This window comes from Lepeophtheirus salmonis, chromosome 8 (genome assembly GCF_016086655.4).
Source record: "Lepeophtheirus salmonis chromosome 8, UVic_Lsal_1.4, whole genome shotgun sequence".
Classification (NCBI taxonomy): Eukaryota; Metazoa; Arthropoda; class Copepoda; order Siphonostomatoida; family Caligidae; genus Lepeophtheirus; species Lepeophtheirus salmonis.
The window spans coordinates 25,341,489-25,366,090 of NC_052138.2; the positions used below are offsets into that span (position 1 = coordinate 25,341,489).

Genomic DNA, 24,602 nt, shown 5'->3' on the forward strand with positions numbered 1-24,602 from the left:
GAAAACTATTGAAAATTATCACGATTTTTTTTTTTTTGCAGGTGGATAGCTGATTTCTAAAGGGGATTCAAACCTATAAGTGCCTCTATCATGAGTATCAAAGACCAAATTGTTTATCAATCAAATTACCCACAGTCATTTTACCTGACAATATAAATCAACGTAACAATCTATTGGTAATTTTATAAATTGCCCGGGCATTTAGCATATTGCCCGTGACACATATATTATACATAATGCATTAGCGTTGGTACGGCACAGAGTTGTACTGCAATTCGGTTCCATACGTTTTACCTTCGGTGCGATACGTATATATAATTACTACATATTCAATATTTTGACATTATAAAATTTTGATTAATATTTTTTTTTAAATTAATATATTTTAATAATGAGGTAAGATTTTAATGCATAAGCACCTTTTGATATAAGAAATTATTTGTATATACAAAAAAGAGATAATCACTTACAAATGGATAAAATGTATCCCAGTGAATCAAAAAACCAGTGGTATAGTGGAGGGATAATTTATATAAATTTCCTTGTAACTACAGATACATCTGTATCAAGAAAAATAATTATTTCGAGAACTGGCGATACTGTGAATGCTAATCAGTCTCGTTTATTTCCGCAATATGAAATAGACAAGCTATTTTCTTGTAAAAAAAAATCTAAATTCATGAATAATTGTAATGTATAACATGTGTATCTTTTATACCAAACTTTGTTTTTTCTAGAGACGTTACTTATATTTAGCAATACTTTATTTGTACAGAAAATAAATTATTAAAGAATCAAATATGGAAAAAACTTGAAAAACTAAATTCCTTCAACTAAAAAAAACAACATTTTACTATTATACTGAACCGGACCGCGTACTGTGAAGACTGTAGCGTGGTTCGTATCGAACTCTGAGCTTAAAATACTGATCTAGCCCTAATATTGACCGAGTTTGGATTACATTTTTAGACAGTTATTTTCAACTTATGTTTATAAAATATTACTTTAGAGACTGCGAAAGTTAGGCTTAATGTATCAAAAATTCATTATCAATATAAAATAATATGTAGTAAATAGATTGTATTTGAAGGCCATATCAGTATGAAACTGTATGTTTCTGCAAAAAAACGAAAATTAAGAATATTTGTAACTCGTAGCTACTTAAAAAATTAACAAGATTCCTGCGGGATTTATCAACTTACTTTCATAGATAGATATATACCATAAATAATAATTAGAAACGAAACAACCTTTTTGTATGTAAAATTTACATTTCATGTATATTTAAAGTATTGTAAGTAAAGTTATCGTGTAGATAGTTTCAATGCCTTTTCAAAAAGACATTCAAAAGGATAGAAAATAATTATTTAAAAAAAAAATACTATGAAACTTTATTTTATTGTAAGGAGATGTTTTCTTTAGATACACTCAAAAAGTAGTCTTTATTAAGAATCTAATGAATGCAGCAGATTATTATAAAGTTGGAAACATAAAAACTCAGATTTGAATCGCACTAAGAACCATGTGGCTGTACATATTTAAGCTCACATTTTACAACTTCGATTAAAGTCCGAGTCTATTTGATTTCGAGTCCAAATGTGGTGCGAGTTTGCATCACAAAAACATAATGGGAGTCTGTAATCGGACTTGAGTACTACATCACAAAAACTATATCGTATAGACTCAGAGCATATGGATTCCAACTGTACAAGCAACCAACATCATATTCCGAGTGGAATCATTCCTAATTCCGAGATCTTAAGAAGATGAATCAAGTTAAATTCCAGATTTGATTACTACAGCTCTATCTTATGGACACGAAGTAGGAGGATTCATCCTTTACTCGAAATCAAAAACTACAATTTGCTACTTTAGGAAAACACAAATACATGTCTAATATATAAGTTAATCGGTCATGACCTATATGAAACTGGACGTTTTATTTTATATATAAGCATATATGTGAAACTAACAAATATGATATATTCGAAACTAACTCAATGATTGATCATATCAAAAAAAAAAGCTGATGAATCTCTTATTGATTATTGACAATAATAATTGTAATCAAAATCATTATTTTTATGGATATTTCAAACTATTAAAAAAAATTTAATTTTGTTCTAGATGAAAAAAAAAACGTAGTAAAAATGACCAAATCAAAAAAAAAAATGAATCTAATCAATAGGATATTTTGATTAAAGAACAACTTTTGACATATTTGAAATTAAATGTGTAATCATGCAAACAATTGAAATGAACAAAGACATGATAAAATATCATATATTAACTTTATAACGTCATATTTGATACGTGATATTTGGAATCCTTGATTGGAGTAATTTGATCATGTTTTGGCTCCAAAAACTTCATGAATACAAATATGGATTATGAAAAAGAAAAACTTTTCAAATTTTCTTGTCTATGACCTTCCAGTGTTGCCAACGTAATACCCCCATAGAAAAAGGATGTGCTAAAATCCCATGTTGTTTGGAAAGTTATTAATCAAATTTCAGAGATGTTATTTTATTAAAAAAATCATTTTTGGAAATAAAAATCAGTTTCTAGCATTAAGACAATTAATTTAAATAAAAAAAGTACTCGATTTATCACCAAAAACATTAAAATCTCATTTGTGGAAATAATTTTAAAAAATCAACAATTTTTGACATTTCTTCAAAAAATAATCTTTTTTATTAGAAAAGTGAGATACTAATTGCTAAGATGTAGTGTTGAAGAATCAGTCAAGAAATACATAGAAGTCAATAAATGTCACTTTTTTTTTACTATTTGAGTGAGAAATCCTTCATTTTAACGCTTAACATCCTTTTTTCAAGGTAGGTGAACTGTAAACAGTAATACGACCTTCATAATTACGTCATTTAATGTTAAAGGTTATACTAATTAAATATAAATTGAAATGTGAAAAATATATGTAAGAATATGAGACATCAAGAACATAATTTATGGTTTTCAACAAAATATCATTTGCTATTCTTATCGTAAAAACATAAAATACATAGTACTGAGAAAAATTTCTATGAAATATAAATTACTTTAGACGAATTTTGGAAATCTAATGAGCATTCATCGGTTTTGAAGAGGTTGGGAGTTTTATATTTAAAATAATAGCTACACCATTAAATTTTTTAGTTATGATAAAACGCTTTAGTAATCGCATTGAAAAAAAGAAGAATCCAATAAAAAATAAACGACTTTTAAGTGAAATTGTAAACTAAAATTACTAAACCTCAATTAAAAATTACGAATAAATCCTAAAGAAACCCATTATCAAGATAAATAAAGGATTGCATATAACTATAGTGAATGGTTCAAGAGCAAACTGAAAAGTATTGGCCATAAAAAGTAGATTCAAAGGAATAAGAAGTATTTTTATAAACCTTTCACTAAAGGAGTGTTAAATATACTTTATATATTTAAAAATCTTAGTGCATAATTTGTATTTAAATACATTTTTCGTTGGTCATTCTTTAGAAATATACGTATTAAACGATTTCCGCGGAAATTAATGAGTTTGCTTAAGTTTGTCAAAAATAATCGTTGAACACATTTTATTCGGGAGCTCTGAAATATTCATGACTCAGCCCCAGATTTTTTTATTTTAGTCCAAAATGTTTTTTTCTAGAGCAATTTTGACTAATTTTTTGGAGTCCAAACTGCAATCTCAGACTGAAGACCGAAATTTAATCATTTTCAAATCGTAGGCCGATTATTTAGGTATGATTATATAAAGAAACTATTTCCTATTTCTATTTACAATTATGATTTATACAAGACATTTAACTTTATATGATTTTCTTTTAGGTAGATGTTAATAGTTTTAAAACACATATTGAGATCTTCAACAATGCATTTATAGGTCCAAATCAATTTTTTATTATAAAAATCAACTATAAGCATCAGTCAGTTAGTTTAAATATTTTTTAAATCTCCATTTTTAACCATAAGCATATTTCCTTTTTTTTTAAATCAAAAATCTTCAATTTTGACATATTTTCAAAAATAACAATTTTTGTTCTTAAAAATGTACAAGAATTCCAATTTCAAAAAATCCGAAAATGCTGACCACAGATTAGTGGGCGTTTAAGGCAAATAATTGAAATATGAATAGGTAGGTCGTAGTGATCAAACCGTTCTTTGTTTTTTTTTCGGTTTGGTGTTTTTTCTAGAGCAATTTGGACCAATATTTCGCAGTCCAGAACGCTTTCTTAGACTGTAGACCAAAATTTAATCATTTTCAAAGTGGAATCACTGTTTTGGTCTCAACTTATGACGTCCTTCTCCGTGGATATTTACCATTTTAAAACACACATGACGCCATGAAAAATTAATTTATAGATTCAGACTGATTTTCTGTTTGAGACCGTTCTAGACCGAACTTCTATAAAGGTCCGAAATTATAATGGTCTTAGACCGGTCTAAGATTATTAGACCAAGGCCCAAGTATATAAATATTCGACAAATCAAATGATGTACCAAGATCATAATATATAAAACTCTATTGTGTTTTGTTCCTCAAATAATAAACCAAAATAAAACATTATTTATTTAAATAATTTATTACTAATTCAATGGAAAAAATAACCTACCTTGCACAAAAACAAAATATATTAAAAACAGAAGCATCCATTGTCCAGACATGTTTTTTTTTTCTAATAATAAATTAATGAGATCTCAATGACTTGAAAGATTCTATTGCATATTATTAAGAGGATACGTAAAAAAGTTTGTAAAAATCTCTTTCTCTTTTGATATAGCACAGAGTGTTCATCTATGAAGAACTTCTTATCGACTGAAGGGGGAAAAATAATATGTAAAAGCGTAGATTTTTGTATGTAATAACAACAGGGGGAAAAGCGCACTCTTTTAAACGCGTGTCGTTTGTTGAGGGGAACGAAAGACATGGCGGTATAAAAAAAGGGGGGAAATTACGTTCGTTCTTCCCCCCCCCCCTGCTTTCATCTATGGGTTATTTGATGTTCGAATAGAGTTTTGATTTTGCTAGACTTTTCAATAGATTTGCAAAGTCATAAACAAAGACAACTTTGTTTGTTTGTTACAGTTTTTTATATATAAACAATATAAGGCAATTGATAATGGATGCATTAATAGAAAAATCCATTGGAAAATAGGGAAATTATATTTTTTTACTATATTTTGTGTCTAGTCACATATTTGATTATTATTTTGTGGTTAAAGGGTGTTGTACACAAAAGTCAGTTTGCGTTTTCGAGCTTTTTTGACCACTTGTAACCCTTCTTAATGCAAAGGATAGGATGCATTTGAAAAATAAGCGTTGATGTGCTAAGATATTTCCTATGATTTTAAGATGTGTTAACCTCCTGTAGAATTCGAAAATAGGTAGATGAAGCTATTTATAATCAGAAACCGTCAAAAAACAAAAACGGCTCACAAGAAAATGCATAGGGTAAATCCGAAGTCACTTTTTTTCTATGGTAAGGTGATGCATAATGTGCATGGATAAACTAAACTAATATGAAATTGAGGTACACTTGAGTCTTTAGTAATAATGGGGACTTTTATTATAACGACAAATCTGTTTAGTCTGAATGGGAAAACATTCTATAAGCATTATCTATTAGTTGACGGTACTATGATAGTAATTGAGTATTTATTCTGGGACCTTTATTTACAATCCAAGAACTTTTTCTATTGCAGAAGGATAGTTTATTCAATATTTTTCATGGTGACGTATGCTTTTTACCCATTTCGTGGTATGCACTATATTATCTCAATTTAGAGATTCAATTCAATAAGATTTTTTAGTATATTTATAATGTAATGCGTGGTACTATCAACGCTTCTAGTAAAAAAAGTTGTCATGGTAGCCAACTATTTTTGATAGGGATACAACGGTTCCAAAATGTAGACGTCATAAAACCAATCCGCTAGACAGGTCGTCATCAATCTATCTTCAAATTTTTTTAAAGAAAATAGAGAATGCTATAATTAGGTCAAAATTAAGAATAATACCAAAATATTCTTGTGCATAAAATATAATTAAAGTTTTTCATAACTAATTCTATAGGGCTTGAGCGATAGTTGCTTATATTACTTTGTAATCAAAGCGACAGAGTGTGGTACCGTCTTGTGACGAAATAATACAACTCCCTGAATGATAATAATATGCAAAAAAAGGTGTATGAACAATTTTATTAAACAACTAATTTGAAACAACAAGCTACAGACTGGTTCACCGCCTTGTGGATATTAGATATAGGTTTAATATTATCTAATGGAATACGTTTTATTATAATTTTCAATTTTTAAATAGTATATTATAAACGAGAGATTTTATGAGGACATTGATTTAACAAAATAATCTGAATGTACATAGTGTTCGGCACAGCTTTTATTCGATGCTACTTTTTATACAGAAGCTGGATGCAAGCATCGGCATTAAGCGGCTTCTTCCTCTCCACAAAAATGGGAAGGCAGACCCCCAACGCCCTAGACTGGTTCCAGCTGGATTTATTATTCTGAAGAGATGTCTCACTGAAGTCTGGATGTTTGGGTATGATGTAGTGGCTGTTCTGCATATTCACAGAGACAACAACGGTGAAAAAAGGTCATCAGAAGCCTTGGCGAATCTTTGTTGCACCTAAGAAAATTTAGAATCTTTTATGCTATTTTTTTTTGTTGCCTCGTTCGTGATTTTGCAACAGTGTCATTCTGGATTGAAAATATTAAAATGTGTACCACATTATAAAATCAAACCTTTATATTTTTTAGTTTGTTCATGCTCCATTGGTTACTTGAGGTACTTTAGTATAATATTAGTGAAAATGATGTCATATACATGAATGCCACTTTAACATTTGGGACCTTTTTCAAAGAGCGATAAAAGGTATTGATCAGATTTCAAATTCCATGTAAACACTAATATTTCGGTATACTAAACGATAGTATGATTTTATCCTAGATGCAATATCACATTAATGGTTCAAGTCAGCTTCATGAAATTTCGTCAAATGATAACTGAAATATTTAAGTATGTAAGAAAACATAAAAAATGATATAAATTCATACCTAATATCATTTTAATCTTGAAATTTATAGAAAAAACATCATTCTCTTTCAAGAGAAAAAAATATTTTAATCGCCCTCTTTGCTGTTGAAATACCTACTAATATATTTTTTTAAAACAGATAACGAGGTCTATTTCTCCTCTTAGTGTATATACAGCTTTGCTGTACTAAGTATATATATAATTAAGTAAAATTGATTGACAAACATTTTTTATTCGTTAAAAAAATCAATAAAAGTCAAACGCTATTTTTAGGCATGTTACTTGGAATCAAAAGTATTTAACTTGAGGTCTGTAATTATAGTCATAATATATTATTATCTATTACTACAATATTCAAATGATATCATTATAAAAAAAAACAAATCTGTATGGTACCAACAGAGAAATTGTCCCTTTACAGAAAGTATTTTTCGAATATTTTCTTCCCTCCATTAATACATAATATAGGTGGCACAGTTGTAGTTTTAGTAAATAAATACTATAAACTTTGCTTTCATTTGATGGAAAAATAATTGTACTAAATTAATCATAAGTTATTGGGAGTGCTATAACCTTTTTCTCTTTAAGTCTAAGTGAGAAAGTACACTTGCATTATATGTATTAGATAGTCCATTTTACCACTGCCCGTTGGATAATGTTTCTTCCGCAGCTATGTCTACTTCTGCTCAAAGATTAACAAATCTGTCACGAAAATCCACGACGAACTCTTCAACACCGAGCGAGGACACTGCCCTACTCGACAGACTGTTCTAAGCTTGAAGGAAGCCTTAGAAGAAGGTACTTTAACTCTTGAGAAGAAGGGTCGTCAAGGACGTCCCTAGGAGACACGTAGTTTCGACAACGTCATTCGAAACCTCATCCTAGGCCGAGCACTTGACAAGTTGCAGCATACTGTAAAATTTGTCAAATGCAGAAACCGTTCATTGGATCCTGACAGACGATCTATTGTACAAACAGCTCTGTAGAATCTGGATACAGCACAAATTGTTAGAGAAGAACATGACAGACAGTGTGATTTCCTGACCAGTAGAGGCGTCTGGAACATAAAAAACTCCTCTTCCGTCCCAACATAAACCTAAGCATGAATTATCTACTACGAGAGGAGTATTTTGACGACCCTGAAGAGGTTTTGTAAGGAGTACAGTGGCGATGAAGAAGGTAACAGAAGAGAAGCTCTTGAAACCACTTAAAAAATTATAAAACAATTGCAACGACGTAATAGCATCCCAGGGCGACTATGTAATAAGTTTGTACATATATTTTAGCTTGTTAATATAATTTTGAGTTTTTATCGAAATTATTTATAACTCTACCTAATATCAAAGAATTAATAACTATATAATAAACATGTAATATTATATTACTTCACTCATCAATGATGGTTTTTATAGTCAAATTTATGTAATCATACCATTCCGTTAACATTCAAAATAATTATATTAATTTAAATAATATGAGATTTGAATAATTTTAATTAATTGATACATGTATAGACTGTAGTTTAAATTGCTTAAAACAGCATAAAACGATGTAGCTCAATGAACAACGCATTCGAGATAAATTATTATCTTGGACTCTGTGTACCGAGGTTCGCTCCCTCGTTGTTCCTACCACATATGGGCTTCAAAGAAGATTCCTAGGTCAGATGGAGTAAATGTAATACTATAATGCTTACTTATACTTAATCATTGCAACTCTATCTGACCAATTAAAAGATCATTAAAAAACAGCATGGATGAGTGATTCATTAACCCTGATAAGTTTCAATAGTGAAATTGACGGTCTAAATCAAATTAAATTCAAAACTTTATAAATTACAAAATCGTTACAATACAGAGTATCATAAACTTTTTAAATTTATTTTCGAAAAAAAAAAAAAAAAAAATCCAAATATATTCATTTGAAGTTAAGTAGAAAAAAATAATTTTTAAAGCGCCTTCTATATGAGTAACTTAGCTATCAATATAAAAACCCTTCAAATTCAAATAACTTTATTTGAGAAATGACATATTTATCAATGTTAAAAAAAGGAAGAAGAAAATAAACATTTGACTTTAATAGCGGCCTACTTTTTTTTTTAAAAAAAAAAGATACAAGAGAAATTAAGAGAAAAAGAAGAAAGCAATAAAAATAAATAAACTACTTCGCCATTTTTTTGCGACCAATGAAAAGTAATATACAATACATGTAAGAGCTACAAGTGTGTTTTTAATACCTTTTCCCCCATTATTTCTTAAAACATAACTTTTTAGATTAACTAATGAATTAGACGGAAAAGTTAAGATTGTAACTTTTTAAACTCCGTTACTTCCTTGGGGTATTTATCTTCCCCAGAAAATTTCAATCAAAATTAAGAAACAGGAAAAAAATTATTATACCAATACAACTCAGTATTGATTAGATATATTCGAATTAATTATGGGCATTGAATTCAAATTTTGTGGTATGAGGTATGATGTCTCAGAATTTTAGCCATAGTTTAAAAACATTAATATTTAAGCCTAAATTTAATAACTGAAAATCTATGTTACAAATTAAAAGTAGTACTCATTAGATAATCATTTAACAATAATGTGATGGATAATTAAACAATAATCAATAATACAACTGGTCAAAAAGTTTGTAGGATCATTATTTAAAAAATTATAACTTAATAAAAAAAAGTTTATCAGTCAAATTTTAAACCTTTACTATTGTATTAATTTATGTTGCTCCCTCATTACTGGTGATGGGACCAATCAAAAAAAAAAATCAGATTCCGATTCTATACGATTTTGTTAAAAATTCCCAATGCAGATTTCGACTCTTTAAAAAATACCATTTTGCTATCAGGGCTTATAATTGGATTGGAGGGAGTAAAAGTAAAAATTAAATTCTTTTGCCAAAAAAATTCAAACTTTTTACTTTTTGGACATAAATTTTTAAATATAAAATTTAAATTTTCTCGAAAATGCCTAACTATTTTCAAAAAATTAATTTTGTTACAAAAACGTTTATGCAAAGCTTTTCTCATAAATATTTTTTTTTTTTAAAAAATCCGCAGTTGTTTACAAAAAATAAATATTTTTGAAAAAATATTATCAAAATCCACAGTTGTTTACAAAAAAAATTCAAAAATCTCCACCTGTTTTCCAAATTAAAATTTTTGAAAAAAAAATCAGAAATACATAGTTATTCATAGAAAAATAAACAATAAATTAAATAAAACATTAGAAATGTAAAATGTCAAATATTTAATTTTTGTAATTTTTTTACTTTTTTCCATTCTTCGAAAAGTAATATTTTATTAAATAGCGTTGGTAAATAAGAATCGAAATCGGGGATTTAACATTATTTCCCCAATGCCGATTCCGATATGAAAAAAAAACACCCTATTCTGCAATTCCCGATTAATCGTCATATCACTACTCATTACATTTGGCAGACGTATTAACCTTCTAGATATTTAAAGCCATTTTTTGATTTGAGAAACAGACATCATATGAGCCTTTGAAAATAAAATCCGTCAATGCCTCATCCTTTTAATGTGACAATCAATTTTTACTAATTTAGATGCAACTTGCACTATACCCAAGGGGTTAATCAAAATAATTTATTGATATAACTGTATCATAGTTCTTGGAAGAAGACTCTGATTTTTCAAGTTCAATTCTTAGAAAAATTATTCTTCATTACTTTTTTGTTGACGCACCATATATGTGATACGTCAACATTAAAGCAACCTTGAACAAAAATCAAGAATACGAGAAAAATCCCAATATATTTCATCAAGATATTTGAGTAAAGATATAAGAGCTTGTATTCAAATTTATGGAATAAGTTAAGCTACACAAGAGTCCAAGCTGTAGTTTGTAAATTATAGGTTTATTTAAAATACTTATATTTGTGTTGAAATATATAAATTAAATAGTGATAAGGACACTTTTTTCAAAAAATGGAACAATTTTTGTTATTTTATTTTAATGATCAATTTAGGATACTTTACCAAGGGGTCCATTAAAATTGGATCACTTTGAATTTTAAACTTAAACAAGATATAATTTATTAATTAACAATATCATTTCAACAAAATCAATACTACACATAAACGTAGATGTGTGCCTGAGCTCTGCTAATCATTAATGTAGCCACCCTCAGCTGTAATGATGGCTTCCAGACGGCACTGGAAGGCCTGGTAGCCGCTTTAGATGTAGTACTCTGTCATTGCATCCCGGTGCTGGCTGAAAGTGGCTTTGAGAGCAGCATTGTTTGTATGATGGACACTGCAGGCCTTTATCGAAATATGAATTAATTAAAATCACTTAACCTTCTTGAACTATTGAATTAGTAAGTGCTCATATTTCAATGGACTACCAAGTAAGTGTAATTTGCAACGCTTTCTAAAAGTTAATCATACTATTTTGTGTGAGGAATCAAAAATAATGTACGATTAATTTTCTGATAAATTATTCCAGCTTGCTTATGTATTGACAGGCCATATATGCACTTACTATCTCCCATTTTTTGGGGGATGGTACTTCAATAGTTCATGAACTATGAACAATTTCTTGTGATTTATTATGGATGTATTTATCTAGACAAACGATGAACATGAAGAATGTCAATGCAAGGGGTGTGGGAGATGTCTTATTCTGTACAGAATATATCTTGTTTGTTAATCATTTATTACCTAAGAAATGATTTATCCTCAACACACTACGAAGTTTAATATGCCAATTATAATTCCAGCATATGAATTCACAGGAATAAAATATAATAGTAAGGAAGTATTTAATCTATTTCATTTAAGTTAAAAATATCATATGTAACATCCATCAAAAACATATATAGTTTTATGTTGGTAAAAAGTTGTACTTTAATACCTTTTTTTTTTATCATTTCATGGTCATAATGCAATTACATACATTGGGTTTGCAACCAGGAAAATAACAGAGGCCTAGACATATTTTTTTATTTAACTAATGAATTAGACGGAATAATTAGGAATGTAATTACTTAATTGACCTCATTTTACATTGACATACTTATAGTATTATTGTACTCACATTATTCATTGATATAACTTTTTGTCAGATTTATGAGAACTGATGAATTTTTTATAGGTAACAATAATAAATCAGTTCAATTTACAAATAATTCCCGTGGCCATAACAATTAATCAACATTGTTTTTGACAATGATTGAGGTGCTTGTAGAGTAGATTCATACCCGGGGATAGAGATTAAGGGACTAATATTATTTTTGTTTTTTATTCCGTTGTGGAGATGGAGAAACAGGGTTATTCATTAGTGTTTGCAAATGAAGCAAAAAACATGTAACTGATTCTGATTGGTCTTACCGGCCATAATGAACATTGAACAATTAATTACACCTTGCGGTTTTAAATGAAATACTAGATTTTTTTTTTGAAATACTTGCTTATTACTCATAAGAGAACATAATTTATGAATTAGAGCCCCTTAAGCCTCAATCACACACTCCACGCGATCCCGGAACGCTTTGCACACGTTGACAATGTAATGCTCGACAGCGATCACCACTCTTTCTCAACCGATTGTTTTTAAGGACTTGATACTGCTGTGACGTTGTGTACAGGCATTGCTTTTAATTATCCACAATTTGCTTCATTCAAGGTGGCCAGAACTCCTTTCGTCAGAACTTCACCTTTTGGCCATCCAATCCTGCACGATTTTTGCCGTATTTGCCTTATCCTGTTAAAAGCTTTCTTTGATTGCTTTGTGATTTTACAAAACTGGATAAAAACTTTTTTTTTTTTTTTTGCAAAATCATCAAGTAATCACTCGTAGTAAATATGTACCCGACGGGGAACTAAATTGGCTTCATTTTGTGTCCTCCCGATGAAACAATGCCGAGCATCATTACTGAGGCCGGATGTTCGGTGGTGGACACGTCACGGATGTTGCGGTTCCCTTCTCCAAAACGTACAATCTGATCATTTTGACTATTTTAAACGGGATCCACTGTAAATGTCTACTCGTACGAGAGAAGAACAAAATTTGGTTTCCGTGATACCTCAGGTCATTGAAAGCTTTTTGCACGAATCAAATCATATTTTTTGTTGTTATTGAGTGAGCAAGGGTTGTTCAATATGTCCGAGAAACTTGCCACGAGATTTTTCTACGGCATTGGACACCGTGGAATGGCTCACCGACCGTTTCTTCTCCAAGTCCGCCATTGTCATCTTCGGATTTTCAAAAAAAGCTATTTTCAGGCTTTAATTTGATAGCCCTTCCGCTTCTATGACAATCACTGATGTCTTCAACATTGATTCACGTGAAAATTCAACAATTTAGAGTTATTTTGAAACACTAAATTTTTAATTGTATTGGTCCTTCTGGACAAACAATAACATCTTTGACACGCCGACGAATAGATTGAATTCATGTCCATGACGTACAAATCTGTCATGATTTAGATCGAATTCAAATTTAGATGAGAGCTGTTAAGCTGTTCTCAAATACGTTTTGAACTACAAAGTACTGGGTGTTCAAGTCAGGGCTTGAGAAGGGCTACATGGAGGAAGGTAAGAAGTCCTCTATATTGTTCCAGTAGAAGCTATGGTTCTTCTTAGATGTATGTGGCTTTGATGGACTTATTGTTATTCAAACAGTCCTAGTGGAGATGCCAACGGTCTCTGCAGCCTTTTATACACTGACACTAGGGCAGAGGATATGGCACAAGTGTCGCTCCGACTTTTTTACACCCACAGACTTTGAATGAAACAAAGCTAGTTCATTTTTATTTGAGCTACCGTTTGGTTGTGTAATCAAACCTCTTTATTGAAAATAACGGGGACAATATAATAAATAAGGGCTACAGCATATTTTGGTTCTCCACTCTGTACAGTCTACAACTATAGATAAATATACAATATTGAATCATTATATATTTTTAGTCAAAAATGCTGGATTTTATAAAAGTATAAACTCGATAACAAAGAGCTATTTGAATATCCTGAATAAAAATATTGGTCTCATACATAAATACATACACCCAAATGGAGATTATGTCGTAATCTGTTCTGTATAAAATATACATACATAAAATATTCCTGTTTGTGCTGTATTTTGGTCATGAAACAAAGAAGCGTTGTTTAGAAGTATTTAATAGGATTTAATCTACTTAGGTAATGTATATAATTTTGAATTTAAATTCTTTTAATACTTATATCTATCTATACATTCATGGAATCAAAATTAAATAAAGACCATATGATACCTTTGGATGTATTGATGAGGAAAAGTGATTGATTAATAAATAAATCTCATTTAAAAGTTTAATATAACTTTTTAAACAAATTATTATATGAAATAACGAAGTTTCCAAGAATTTGAAAGAAAAAAATTACTCTTTTGTAGATCCTGTAATCTATAATTCAATTTAGGTGCTAGGTAAATACGTTCATTCTCTATATTTTCATTCATCGTAATTTCATTCCTATTTTGAAAATAGGTAATTTGTAACATCATACAGTTTATGATTCTAAACTAGTTTGTAGCTTTTTTTGTGTAGTGTTGTACAGGGAGGAGCCCGAAGAATGTGATTATTGCTTAGGTAGATCTGTATTGTGAGGGAAATTGATGAGGGAATGATTTAATTGTATCTCAAACTACCATCAAAAATCCACATTTATGTGCATGAATGCGAAAAGGCAAAGAGTGTCTGATATTTCCTTGCCTAAGTGAGTGTTGAGAAGATCATGAAGGTCATAGGGTGCTTCTAGAGTCTTGTTTACATGATTAAAGTCATTGTGGTTTTAGGTCAGAGCCTTGAGAGGTCTCTTGGTAGCGATAGACACCGGAAAATCGGGATCATGGAGGACGTGGACACTGCAATCGCCAAAAGTCTGGTCATGTCGATGAGATATCATGCGAAGGCTCTCAATGTCAGTGATTGGACTGCGAGGTGGTATGTAAGGGATTTGAGGAAGGCCTCTTATGTACGATAACATCAACAACTGATTTCAACATCAACCAAGGTCAACTTGGCCAAGAGAGGCCAGAATTTGTTGACTTCCTTAAAGTTTAAAGATCAATTTGGGCACCCTCCCCTCCAGAGTGGTCTCCCCCTTGACTGTGTCATTTGAGAAGTGCTACCCCTCACCGAAATTTGGATGACATCAATCCCTCCGTCGAACAGCCAAGGACAGTGATGTCCAAGCCTTTCATCCAGAAGAGCTGCAGTGCCTTTAGGCCCACGTTGAAGGCCATGATAGCATCCAAATAAAATCATTTTGAAAAATATAAAAGTATAGCAATAAAAAAAGTTAGCGTATAAGTCTCAACGTTGCAATCCTTTTCATTCTTGTAAAAGTTTACCCTATTTGCTCGTTATCAAATTGTCCATGATTTTACCTCGCAAACTGAAGATCATCTACAGGCAGGTATGGTGAGGTGGAAAGGAAATGAATAAGGAGATAGGCAAGAATTACTCTAATGTTGATTCTAAATTCTAGAGACAATTAGAGACAGGGTCTGACAACAATAACTCTGCAAGAAATACTCGGGGTTACTCTCGATCTATTAAAAGGACACGCAAATGTTTCATTTGGATCGTATATATCAATGATAACTTGTACTTGTATCTAATAGAAATTAAATAATAATGATCACAGCTTAGGACACAAAATCACTCTTCAAAAAGCCAACTAAAAAAAACCTTAAAAATCAGGCAAGCTAAAAAAGCATTTTTATTAGTTATTATAACTGAATATTCAATCCTTACTTTATTGGATATAGATGCTGCGCATCATTTTGGGTTGGTAAACATTATTTAAACTATAGCATATATCAAGTGAAACTTCAATATTATGTTTTTAACTTTTTATAAAAATAACTACATGAATGATGGCTTCCATTCTCAAATTATTAAATGCGTGATATTTCATATTTGTAAAACCCCCAAAAATCTTGTTGAAAATAAGATTTGGAGAGATAAACCCTACTTTTTACTCAATAAAAAGACAAATCTCCCACTTTCTATGGACAAAAGTTAATAATAAAAAGGAAAGCTGATTGCATAAACAAGAAACAAAATGTAGATGATTCTATTTTATTTTTAAAACCATTTTTTTGAAATTGTACATTCAATATTTCCACTTTAATAATTTCATCATACTCTTCATCTATAGTAAACCTCTATTTAAAAGCTTTTCTATATATATAATAAAATTAGGGAGTGGTTCTTTTTTGGCAACCAGAGACACAAATTTATAACATCAATTATTATCGATTAAACAGGTTATGGATTTGCTATTATTTTCTACATATTTTTCATAGGCTTACCTAAAAATATACCCAGGGAAAGCTTTAATTTATGTGAGTTCTCACAAAAAAAATAAAAAGAATATGAGATTTAAATTGTATTCACAGAAATAAAATATATACTGGGTGCTCCAGAATTATTTTTCCATCGAAAAGTTTAAATTATACAATAATAATTATGGTTCATTATTGTCTTATAATTGACTATTATCTAGAGACATATATAAAAACAATATCCCGGTGCGTGTATTATTATAATATCAGTTGGAAGCCTGCTTGTTGTAAATGTGATTTATTATATACTTTTTCTTATTCGCTGTTCCCTATATATAACTAATACTCAGCTTATAACCAACCAGAATACGCATATAACTTTATAGACATAGCTACGAGTGCTCAAAAATAGTCGCTGGCATACTTGTGAGTAGGTAATAATATGCACAGCCGATATGCATGGCAAAAAAAGGAAGGGAAATGACGTCATAAATAAAAATATTATGCTACATAGTTATGACGTTTCTTCTCGTCTGTATCTTTATATATATGATTTTAACTTCTTGCACGTTGTTACATTGCAAACATTAAAATAAGCTATGCGTTTTGTTGTTAGCCGTTGATTGCATTCTCTGACTTGATACAGCATGACTATTTTATTCCCTTTGATCAATATTCGAAGTAAATAAGTTTAAATAAAGTTATTCTCCGTTTCCAAAAGGACAGGAATACAATTTCTAGTTGATCCCTTGTCGTACTTATATATATAGAGAGAGAGAGAAGGAGAGGACGTTTCATTATTTATAGGAATAAATTTTGCAATCGTATAGAAATACAAAAGTATATCTACACTTTTAATAAAATACTACTAAAAATTATTATAATCGAATACTATGTAGGATTTCAGAGTTGAAGAGCTTCATCCAAACACACATGAAAGTCTTGAAATCTTCCTACCATATACAAAGTTTTGAGAGGGTTGTTAAAATGGACACAGTAGCTTCTTCACTTTATTTCTCACTAGAAAAGAGAGATGGACCAATTAAGAATCAGGAGGCCAGCAGGAGACAAATGTCAAAGAATGACACCAAACAAGACCTTTATAACTTTCTAAAATTATAAGAAAGATATACTGAAAGAAAAAGATGAAACTCTGTAATGGATTCAAATGGAATTTAAATACTTCAATCAAACAAAACTTTTGTCAATAAGTTATTCTGGATTGTGAAATTTATTTTCTCATATTAGATATTTACAATCAAAATAAACAAACTGATAAAATATACCATCAACAGATATACATACATATAAGATTAATAAATGAAAGTATATGTTTCTAGGTATTTTCCATACAAAACAAAATAATGTATAATCTATTTTTAAGTGCACAAATAACTAGCTGAGAATAATTTAATAATTAAAACTTCTTCATATTTGAACTTTTCACATTTAGGACAATAAAAATACATTCCCTTAATATGAATATATATAAATTACATCAAGAAACCAAAACTGGATAATATAGAAAATAACGTATTTTCTCTAATTTTTAAAATGAAATTGATGTAGCTTAAGATTACTCTATCTTTTTGAAATTTACTTTTTTGAAAATTACGTGAAAAAACAAAGTAAAAAATGCACTACAGTTTTTTGATTTTCCCAAAATTGAAATGTACGACCAGGCTTGCTTTATATATATCAATATAATCAATCATAAGGATCAGGTAGCCTGGCCCTCCTTCAAACTCTGCCTCTTGCTAAGGCCCAATCTTTCAAGAAACGTCTCTTTGATTCAGGAACCAAACGATACTTGAGGAAATGTAAAGAAATATGCTTATTAACTTTGACCCCATCTCGTGTCCAACAAAACGGATAACGGCAAATATACTTTCGTTCTTCATTTTGGCGGTATTCTTTTTCGTAATGTTGTTCAAAGTATTTATTTATTTATTTAAAAGTGTCGTAATATTACTTTCTAGACTCAAAGAATATACACACATAATACCACATAATACTCTTCCTAATTTTGAAATACAGGGTGGAAAATTAAAACTTACACTTATTGACTTGAGATGTTCTGTATCAGGAAATCAGAACTGTTTGTAATTATATAGATGTATCTGAAGCATCTACTGCTTTTGAAATATTTTAAATCGGAAAAAGAAACATCATCAGAGTGAGATTCAAGAATTAGGGCATCAACTCTTCTTCGTGCACATCACACTCTAACAGAGTTGTGCAGGCTGACGGGGATTGTAGATGCCCTCAAAGACACTCCTGATCTGGTTTCTGCATGGTTCCAGACACACGACAGAAATATAAATCGACGTTTTCAAGGACGACCTGCTTCTATGAGTCCAGGCAAATTTTTCTTTCGGGAGTGTCGTCTTTCAGCACCTGTTCATACTGCGAAAATTACTCAAACCTTATAAGCTAACAATGTTTCTTTCCGAGACAAGAAAATGTGGTCCCCATCCAGTCAGGATGCCAATCCTCTCGACTATTTTTCGGGCCCCACAGGTCCTCTAGCGTCCACAGTGGGGTGCCATAGAACCAAACTTTATTTACAATACTTGCAAATATTTTTGCATGTCACCATCTGTGAGGCCAATTGTGGCCAAATAGAATAAATCGGTTTGACATCGGCTATGTATAAGAAAAAGATTCATTTTGTTTAAATCTATAAGTAAAGAATGGTTGGCTATTTTCTTTTTTTCTTTTAAAGTGTGTAAATTTCAAGTTTCCACCCGGTAACGCTAAAGTTAATTGGATACGAAAAAATACACGGTCACCCTGTATATTCATAATTTAATGGGAGTTCCTTTTCCTAAATCGTAATGTTCCTTCTTAAATCAAATTAAACAACTTTGTACATAAAGTATTTATGACGTAGATATTAAATACCATTCATGGAATCATCACATTGCCACAATGATTATTACGATGGTATGAATAAGTTTTTATGGTTTCCCTATTCATATAAATAAGTATGGGGGAACAGAAAGAGGAAATATATAACTACGTTTGTAGAGGGAGAAAAAAAGAGAGAGAAAAAAAATGGTTGAATACATTCAGTTCATGAATACATAAAGATTTTTTTATTATTTCATTTGAGAGTCACTTTTGAAATATGATTAAAAAGAAGGAAAAGAAGGACTTTGAGTTCTCAAATGATGTTTTGTATTATGATTAGTAAACATATACATATAATGGAAATTAATAATTAATCATCATGGAGGGATCCATTAAAAAAGCATTCAGTCCTAAAAATATTCTATTAATAGCATTTGTATAAAGTTAAAACACACAAAATTCATCCCACATATATGTACATTATATCATTCATAATGATGTTGACTTGCCAAAGAAAGAATTTCTTAATGCGAATCCTTTTTTTTAACTTAAAAAAAACCATATTTTAATAATATTATTCTGTTCAATAAAGCAATTTTATAAAAAGATTAGTTAACGATTTACCATAAGACATTTCTTTATAATTTTTGTAGGGGAGCGAAGGGCTAGTTTGAAATAAAGAAACTCTACCGAGAGAGAGGCAACTAGTATATCAGCGGAAATCTTAAAATATGGTGTGTCAGCACAAAATCACGCTTGGAAAAAATATTGAAAATTTAGTATTTATTGTTTTACTTCATAAATAATAACGGCCCATTATTTAATTTTCTATATTTTGATCAATTAGAGGGATGAGTTAAGATATCTGAGTATTTTATCTATAAGTTATAAGCTTTTTTTCGTATAAGATACTTATATTAATCCATCAATCTCTAATTATACCCTTGTGACGACAATTTCCTCTACTTTTTGATGAAAAAAGGGTTTTAATAAAAATTTATACTTGCATTAAAATGAAGTGAGGAGCAACTTGAAGGTGGACTTGCAAATTGTCTCTATCTTGCCCGGAGGTGATGATAGCTTTACTTATTTGTGTGTGTGTGTGCAGGGGGGAGGCTTAGCCCCAAAAATAATAAACATCGATATATTAATGCTTATATATAGGTTTATTTTAAATACATATTAAAGTAGGGTGTCCCCGAATTGCAGAGGTGAATAGAAACAAAAAATGAAGGCAGAAGAAAAGATACAGAGGGAGAAGAGAAAGAGAGAAGGAAAAGGAAGTTTTATTTCGCACAAAAACAGGCTTTTAATGACCTCGAAGGCCCAAAAAAATATTTTATACGTCTATTTACTGATATTTCAGACTGATTTCTTCGAGTCTATGTGTGATAACATCAAAAACAAACTTATAAATAATAATTTTGCGTCAACATTAAAAAAATTTTAAAATATGGAGAAAATCCTGATTTTTATATCAAATATATAAACAGCAAAATATTTCATAGACATATTTGAGTAAATTATATGCCTTGTATACAAATTTGTGGAATATGTTAAATACCCAATACTAATTTTAGCTAAAAGTATAACCTTTATTTGATGAAAAAGAATGGCATTGTCCCTTATATGACCTTTGGAATATTATTTATCAAATTCTCATTCTTTTATTGTGAAGATCAAATTTGATTACTATGGAACACTTACTAATTCAATAATTAATGAAGGTTGAGACATTAAAATTATTTGATATTTCGATATATTAAAGCATATACAATTAGTTACAAAACAAAACAAACTTGCGCTCTCTAACTTACGTAGAAGTTGAGAAAAATAAACTTGAACGTGATTGACGAATTTCCATTCCTACACTCCAAGCAGTTGGGCGTCTCCAGAACCAACTGCCTACGCCATCAGCAAGGTCCAAAACACTGGAGAGGAAGAAGGACTCTCTCAAAAAGACCAAACTGTACCCTTAGGAGCTAAAGAAAACAGTCCAGGCCTATTCTTCAAGTCCATGATGATCCATGCAGAAGATATCGGAGTTTCACACCATACTGTCCAGAGAGCTATCAAAAAGTGGGTTGAAAGATCCTTGTGAGGGTTGAGAGGCCACTTTGTACACCTGCAATGAAACAAACCCATCTCCTCCGTTGCAAGACTCTTTTGAGTGAGTCTTTGAGTGCTTTTGAATTCATTTTTGACACTTCTGGACTCCCTACAGCCTTGATGTCTACCACTTTTACTGTATATTTTGGATGCATATCGAGGTAAAGCCCTGCAATGTCCTTCAGCCAAACACCAAGGCCCTGAATGTTACTGTCAGCCAGCACTGGTACTCTGCGACAGAGCACTACATCTGTAGCGGGTGCCATGCATTCCACTGTTGCCTGGAAGCCATCATTTCTGATAAGGGCGACTACATTAATGATTCAGAGAGCTCAGGCACACATTTATGTATAGTACTAATTTTGTTGAAATTCTATATTATATCTTGTTGAATTTTCAAATGCAAATTCTTCAGATTTTAATGGACCGCTCGGTTGCTGATAGGTATTGAGAATATTTCGTCGAAGAATATTAATGTAATTCACACTCAATTTAGGAAAAAACCATTCTAGCTACCTATTATATTGGCGAATCACATCTATCGTATCAACTTGTCTGTATATCTACTCCCCCCACGAATCTTTGCAATCGTTGAAAAAAGGTTTATAATTGAACTATTCTGGAATATTTTGTTAAAAAAGATTAACAATGCCAATTATATATAGCTCTTATAAATATAAGAATGAATTATTCAATTTATCTAATTATGCATATTAAAATATGCTTTTCAATGATTGTAAGGGACACAAAGGACATCAAAGTTAAATTCACAAAAAAATAATATAATTAAATATGCACTTGCTGTTCAAGTAATAAATTTTACATGCTATGCTTAAAATATGAGTAATATTCAATTTCTACGCCAATGATTGTGCAAATTTTTACATAAAATTAATATTTTATTTAGGAGAAAAGGTAGAAATAAATCTTGGTGCAATATGCTTATTATAACTTATGCAAATGCTTCGACCACAAGAGTTAAAAAATTAAAGCAGGGATTTTCCCATTAAATTTCAGATTTTATAAAAAAAAATTCAAACAAATTAACAAAATGTTATGTATTTTTTTTTTTTTGGCTTGATAAAATTAAGGGTTTTCAAGTGAAAATTGTTTCATAGGGGTAATATATTTTACATATACAGTCAAACTTGGTCTAACAGTCACCTCGTTTAAACGTTCCACTGCACTAAGTAGCCATATTCAGTTCCCACGCATAAGCTTTATGACATACGAAACTGTATTAAGTAATATCTTTTCTTAAACTATTACCATTATGATTTAATTCCTGAGGAGTAAACTTCTTTTTTTGATACATACAACCGAAACCATCTCAATCATTGATTAATACAAGAACCAATTGAACATTCACGTTTGCTCATAAACGATGGAGAGTTACTCTGATGATTTGTTGTGGAGTTATAATTGTATGTTCATGCTGACTCAAAATATAAGTGAAGATCGACTTCTAAGTTATTCTTACCTCTTTATTTGTTTATTTCATTCTCCTCTTCCTTCCCTTCGCAGCTGATTGTAGTGAATATAATGAAACGTCATGACAACTAATCTGCTCTCCTCTAAAATCTTGTTTAAATTGTCAGGCTTACCATGTTCATTTTGGTATCTAATGCACAAAATGCTAAGGATTTTCATGACTAATTAAGCATGTCCCAGCAGTTATTTGCGAGTGGAGACACATAATATTACATATCTACTATAAAGTTACACTGTGAACCTGTTTATAAAGGTCACTTTTGTCAGGCACAGACTGTTGAGTACAAAACAATGAAAGAGTGACCGGCAATAAACACATAGAACCTCCATTGACGAGTTAATAAATGTAACATGAATGTTTCCCTCACATTTCTGTCGTTCCCTCCCACTGGAACTGAGAATGAATGTTATCTCATTGCGGTTCATCCTCTGTTGTACTCTTTCATCCTTTATTTTCAACTCTTGAATTGTTCCAAAATACCTAAGCTGATTTAAGTGGTCACCCCCACTAGGGGTAATTTTTGTCAGTTTCCCTTGTCTGACCTAAAACTGCTTCAGACAGGGAAATATTCTCAAAATGCATAGCAGTTTCTGAATAAGTCTTGTATCACGTCTTTAACTGTATTTTTAATAGGTGTGGAGAGTTTCAATAATATTATTGGGTACCTAAATACAAAATTGCTGTTGTTATCCTTGAAGCGAGATATTGCAAACAAATATATCTTAGAAGACAAAAGGGTTGGAGGTTACAACTTTGAAATTGGCAAACAGCTTCGGGTCAACCACCACATCATCTGCTGCGTTTCAGGCGTTTGGAAGATGGGTTTGGCCTCAAAGATAGTAATCAAAGCGATAGGGTGGTCAAACTTATCTCCAAAGCTAAAATACACTCTTTTGAAGTCATGACCGAGTTTGCAAAAAAAAAAAATAAGGAAGTCTCTAAACCGGTATACGAACACAAAGGTGGCAAAGGTTGCTCAAAGGAAGTCAAAGAGGTTAGATGAAATGCCATTCTGGACTCAAAAGCATCAACATTTCGTTCATCAGCATTGTAAGATCGAGGCATCGTAAATACTTATTAATTATTTTTTGGTCACTCCAATGACTACTGAGCTACAGCCCTTGTTGGCTATTGGAGTCAAATACCTGCTTAGATCATTTTCGGTTTCTAAGTTTTTTATACATACCTGGGTTTCATATTATGTGAATGTCTTTGTTTGGTATGAGGATAAACACATAATGATAGGATTTATTGATTTTCTTTCAGTAGTATTTGTCCGAATGAATCATTTCCCCCTATTATTAACCAGATGCCTATTTAAGCGGAATCAACTTTCTATAAATGAAAATGTAGCCAAATTTTCATTAGTAAATATTTATCTTTGAACAATAATAATAACGAAACATTATCATAAATGTATGTATAAAATATATATATGAAGATAATCGCTTTACGTTATTCCATAATGTCATTACTATGTAGTATACTATAAGAATTCTCTTTCTAAATGGGATTTTCTACTTAACTTCCTTCCGATGTCATAAGCAATGGGATCTTTTCATAAATTATATATGTATGAAACTGTATTGTACATATTAATTTTATGTATATATTCATATAAATATGGGTGTAGCTCAAATATACAGAAGAGACACTAAAAATTAATTCAATTCTGTTTTAACAGAGAAAAAGTAGTCGTACTTTTGAATAGTTGTTTTTTTGTTTCTTTTTTTGTGAAGAAAGTAATGGCTTTATGATTTTGAATAAGAAGATAAAAACAATATTCAATAAATGTGAA

The 24,602-nt window shown here is 30.6% G+C and overlaps 1 protein-coding gene across 1 annotated transcript in view; it reads right to left on the reverse strand.

The window, feature by feature from the left end:
* Positions 1-4,815, reverse strand: part of LOC121123292 (lachesin) — a 58,630-nt gene extending 53,815 nt beyond the window's left edge. The window contains exon 1 of the mRNA XM_040718418.2: positions 4,611-4,815. Within this exon, the coding sequence (XP_040574352.2) occupies positions 4,611-4,662 (52 nt within the window). The 5' untranslated portion in view covers positions 4,663-4,815. The remainder of the gene's footprint in view (positions 1-4,610) is intronic.
* Positions 4,816-24,602: the final 19,787 nt, after the last annotated feature.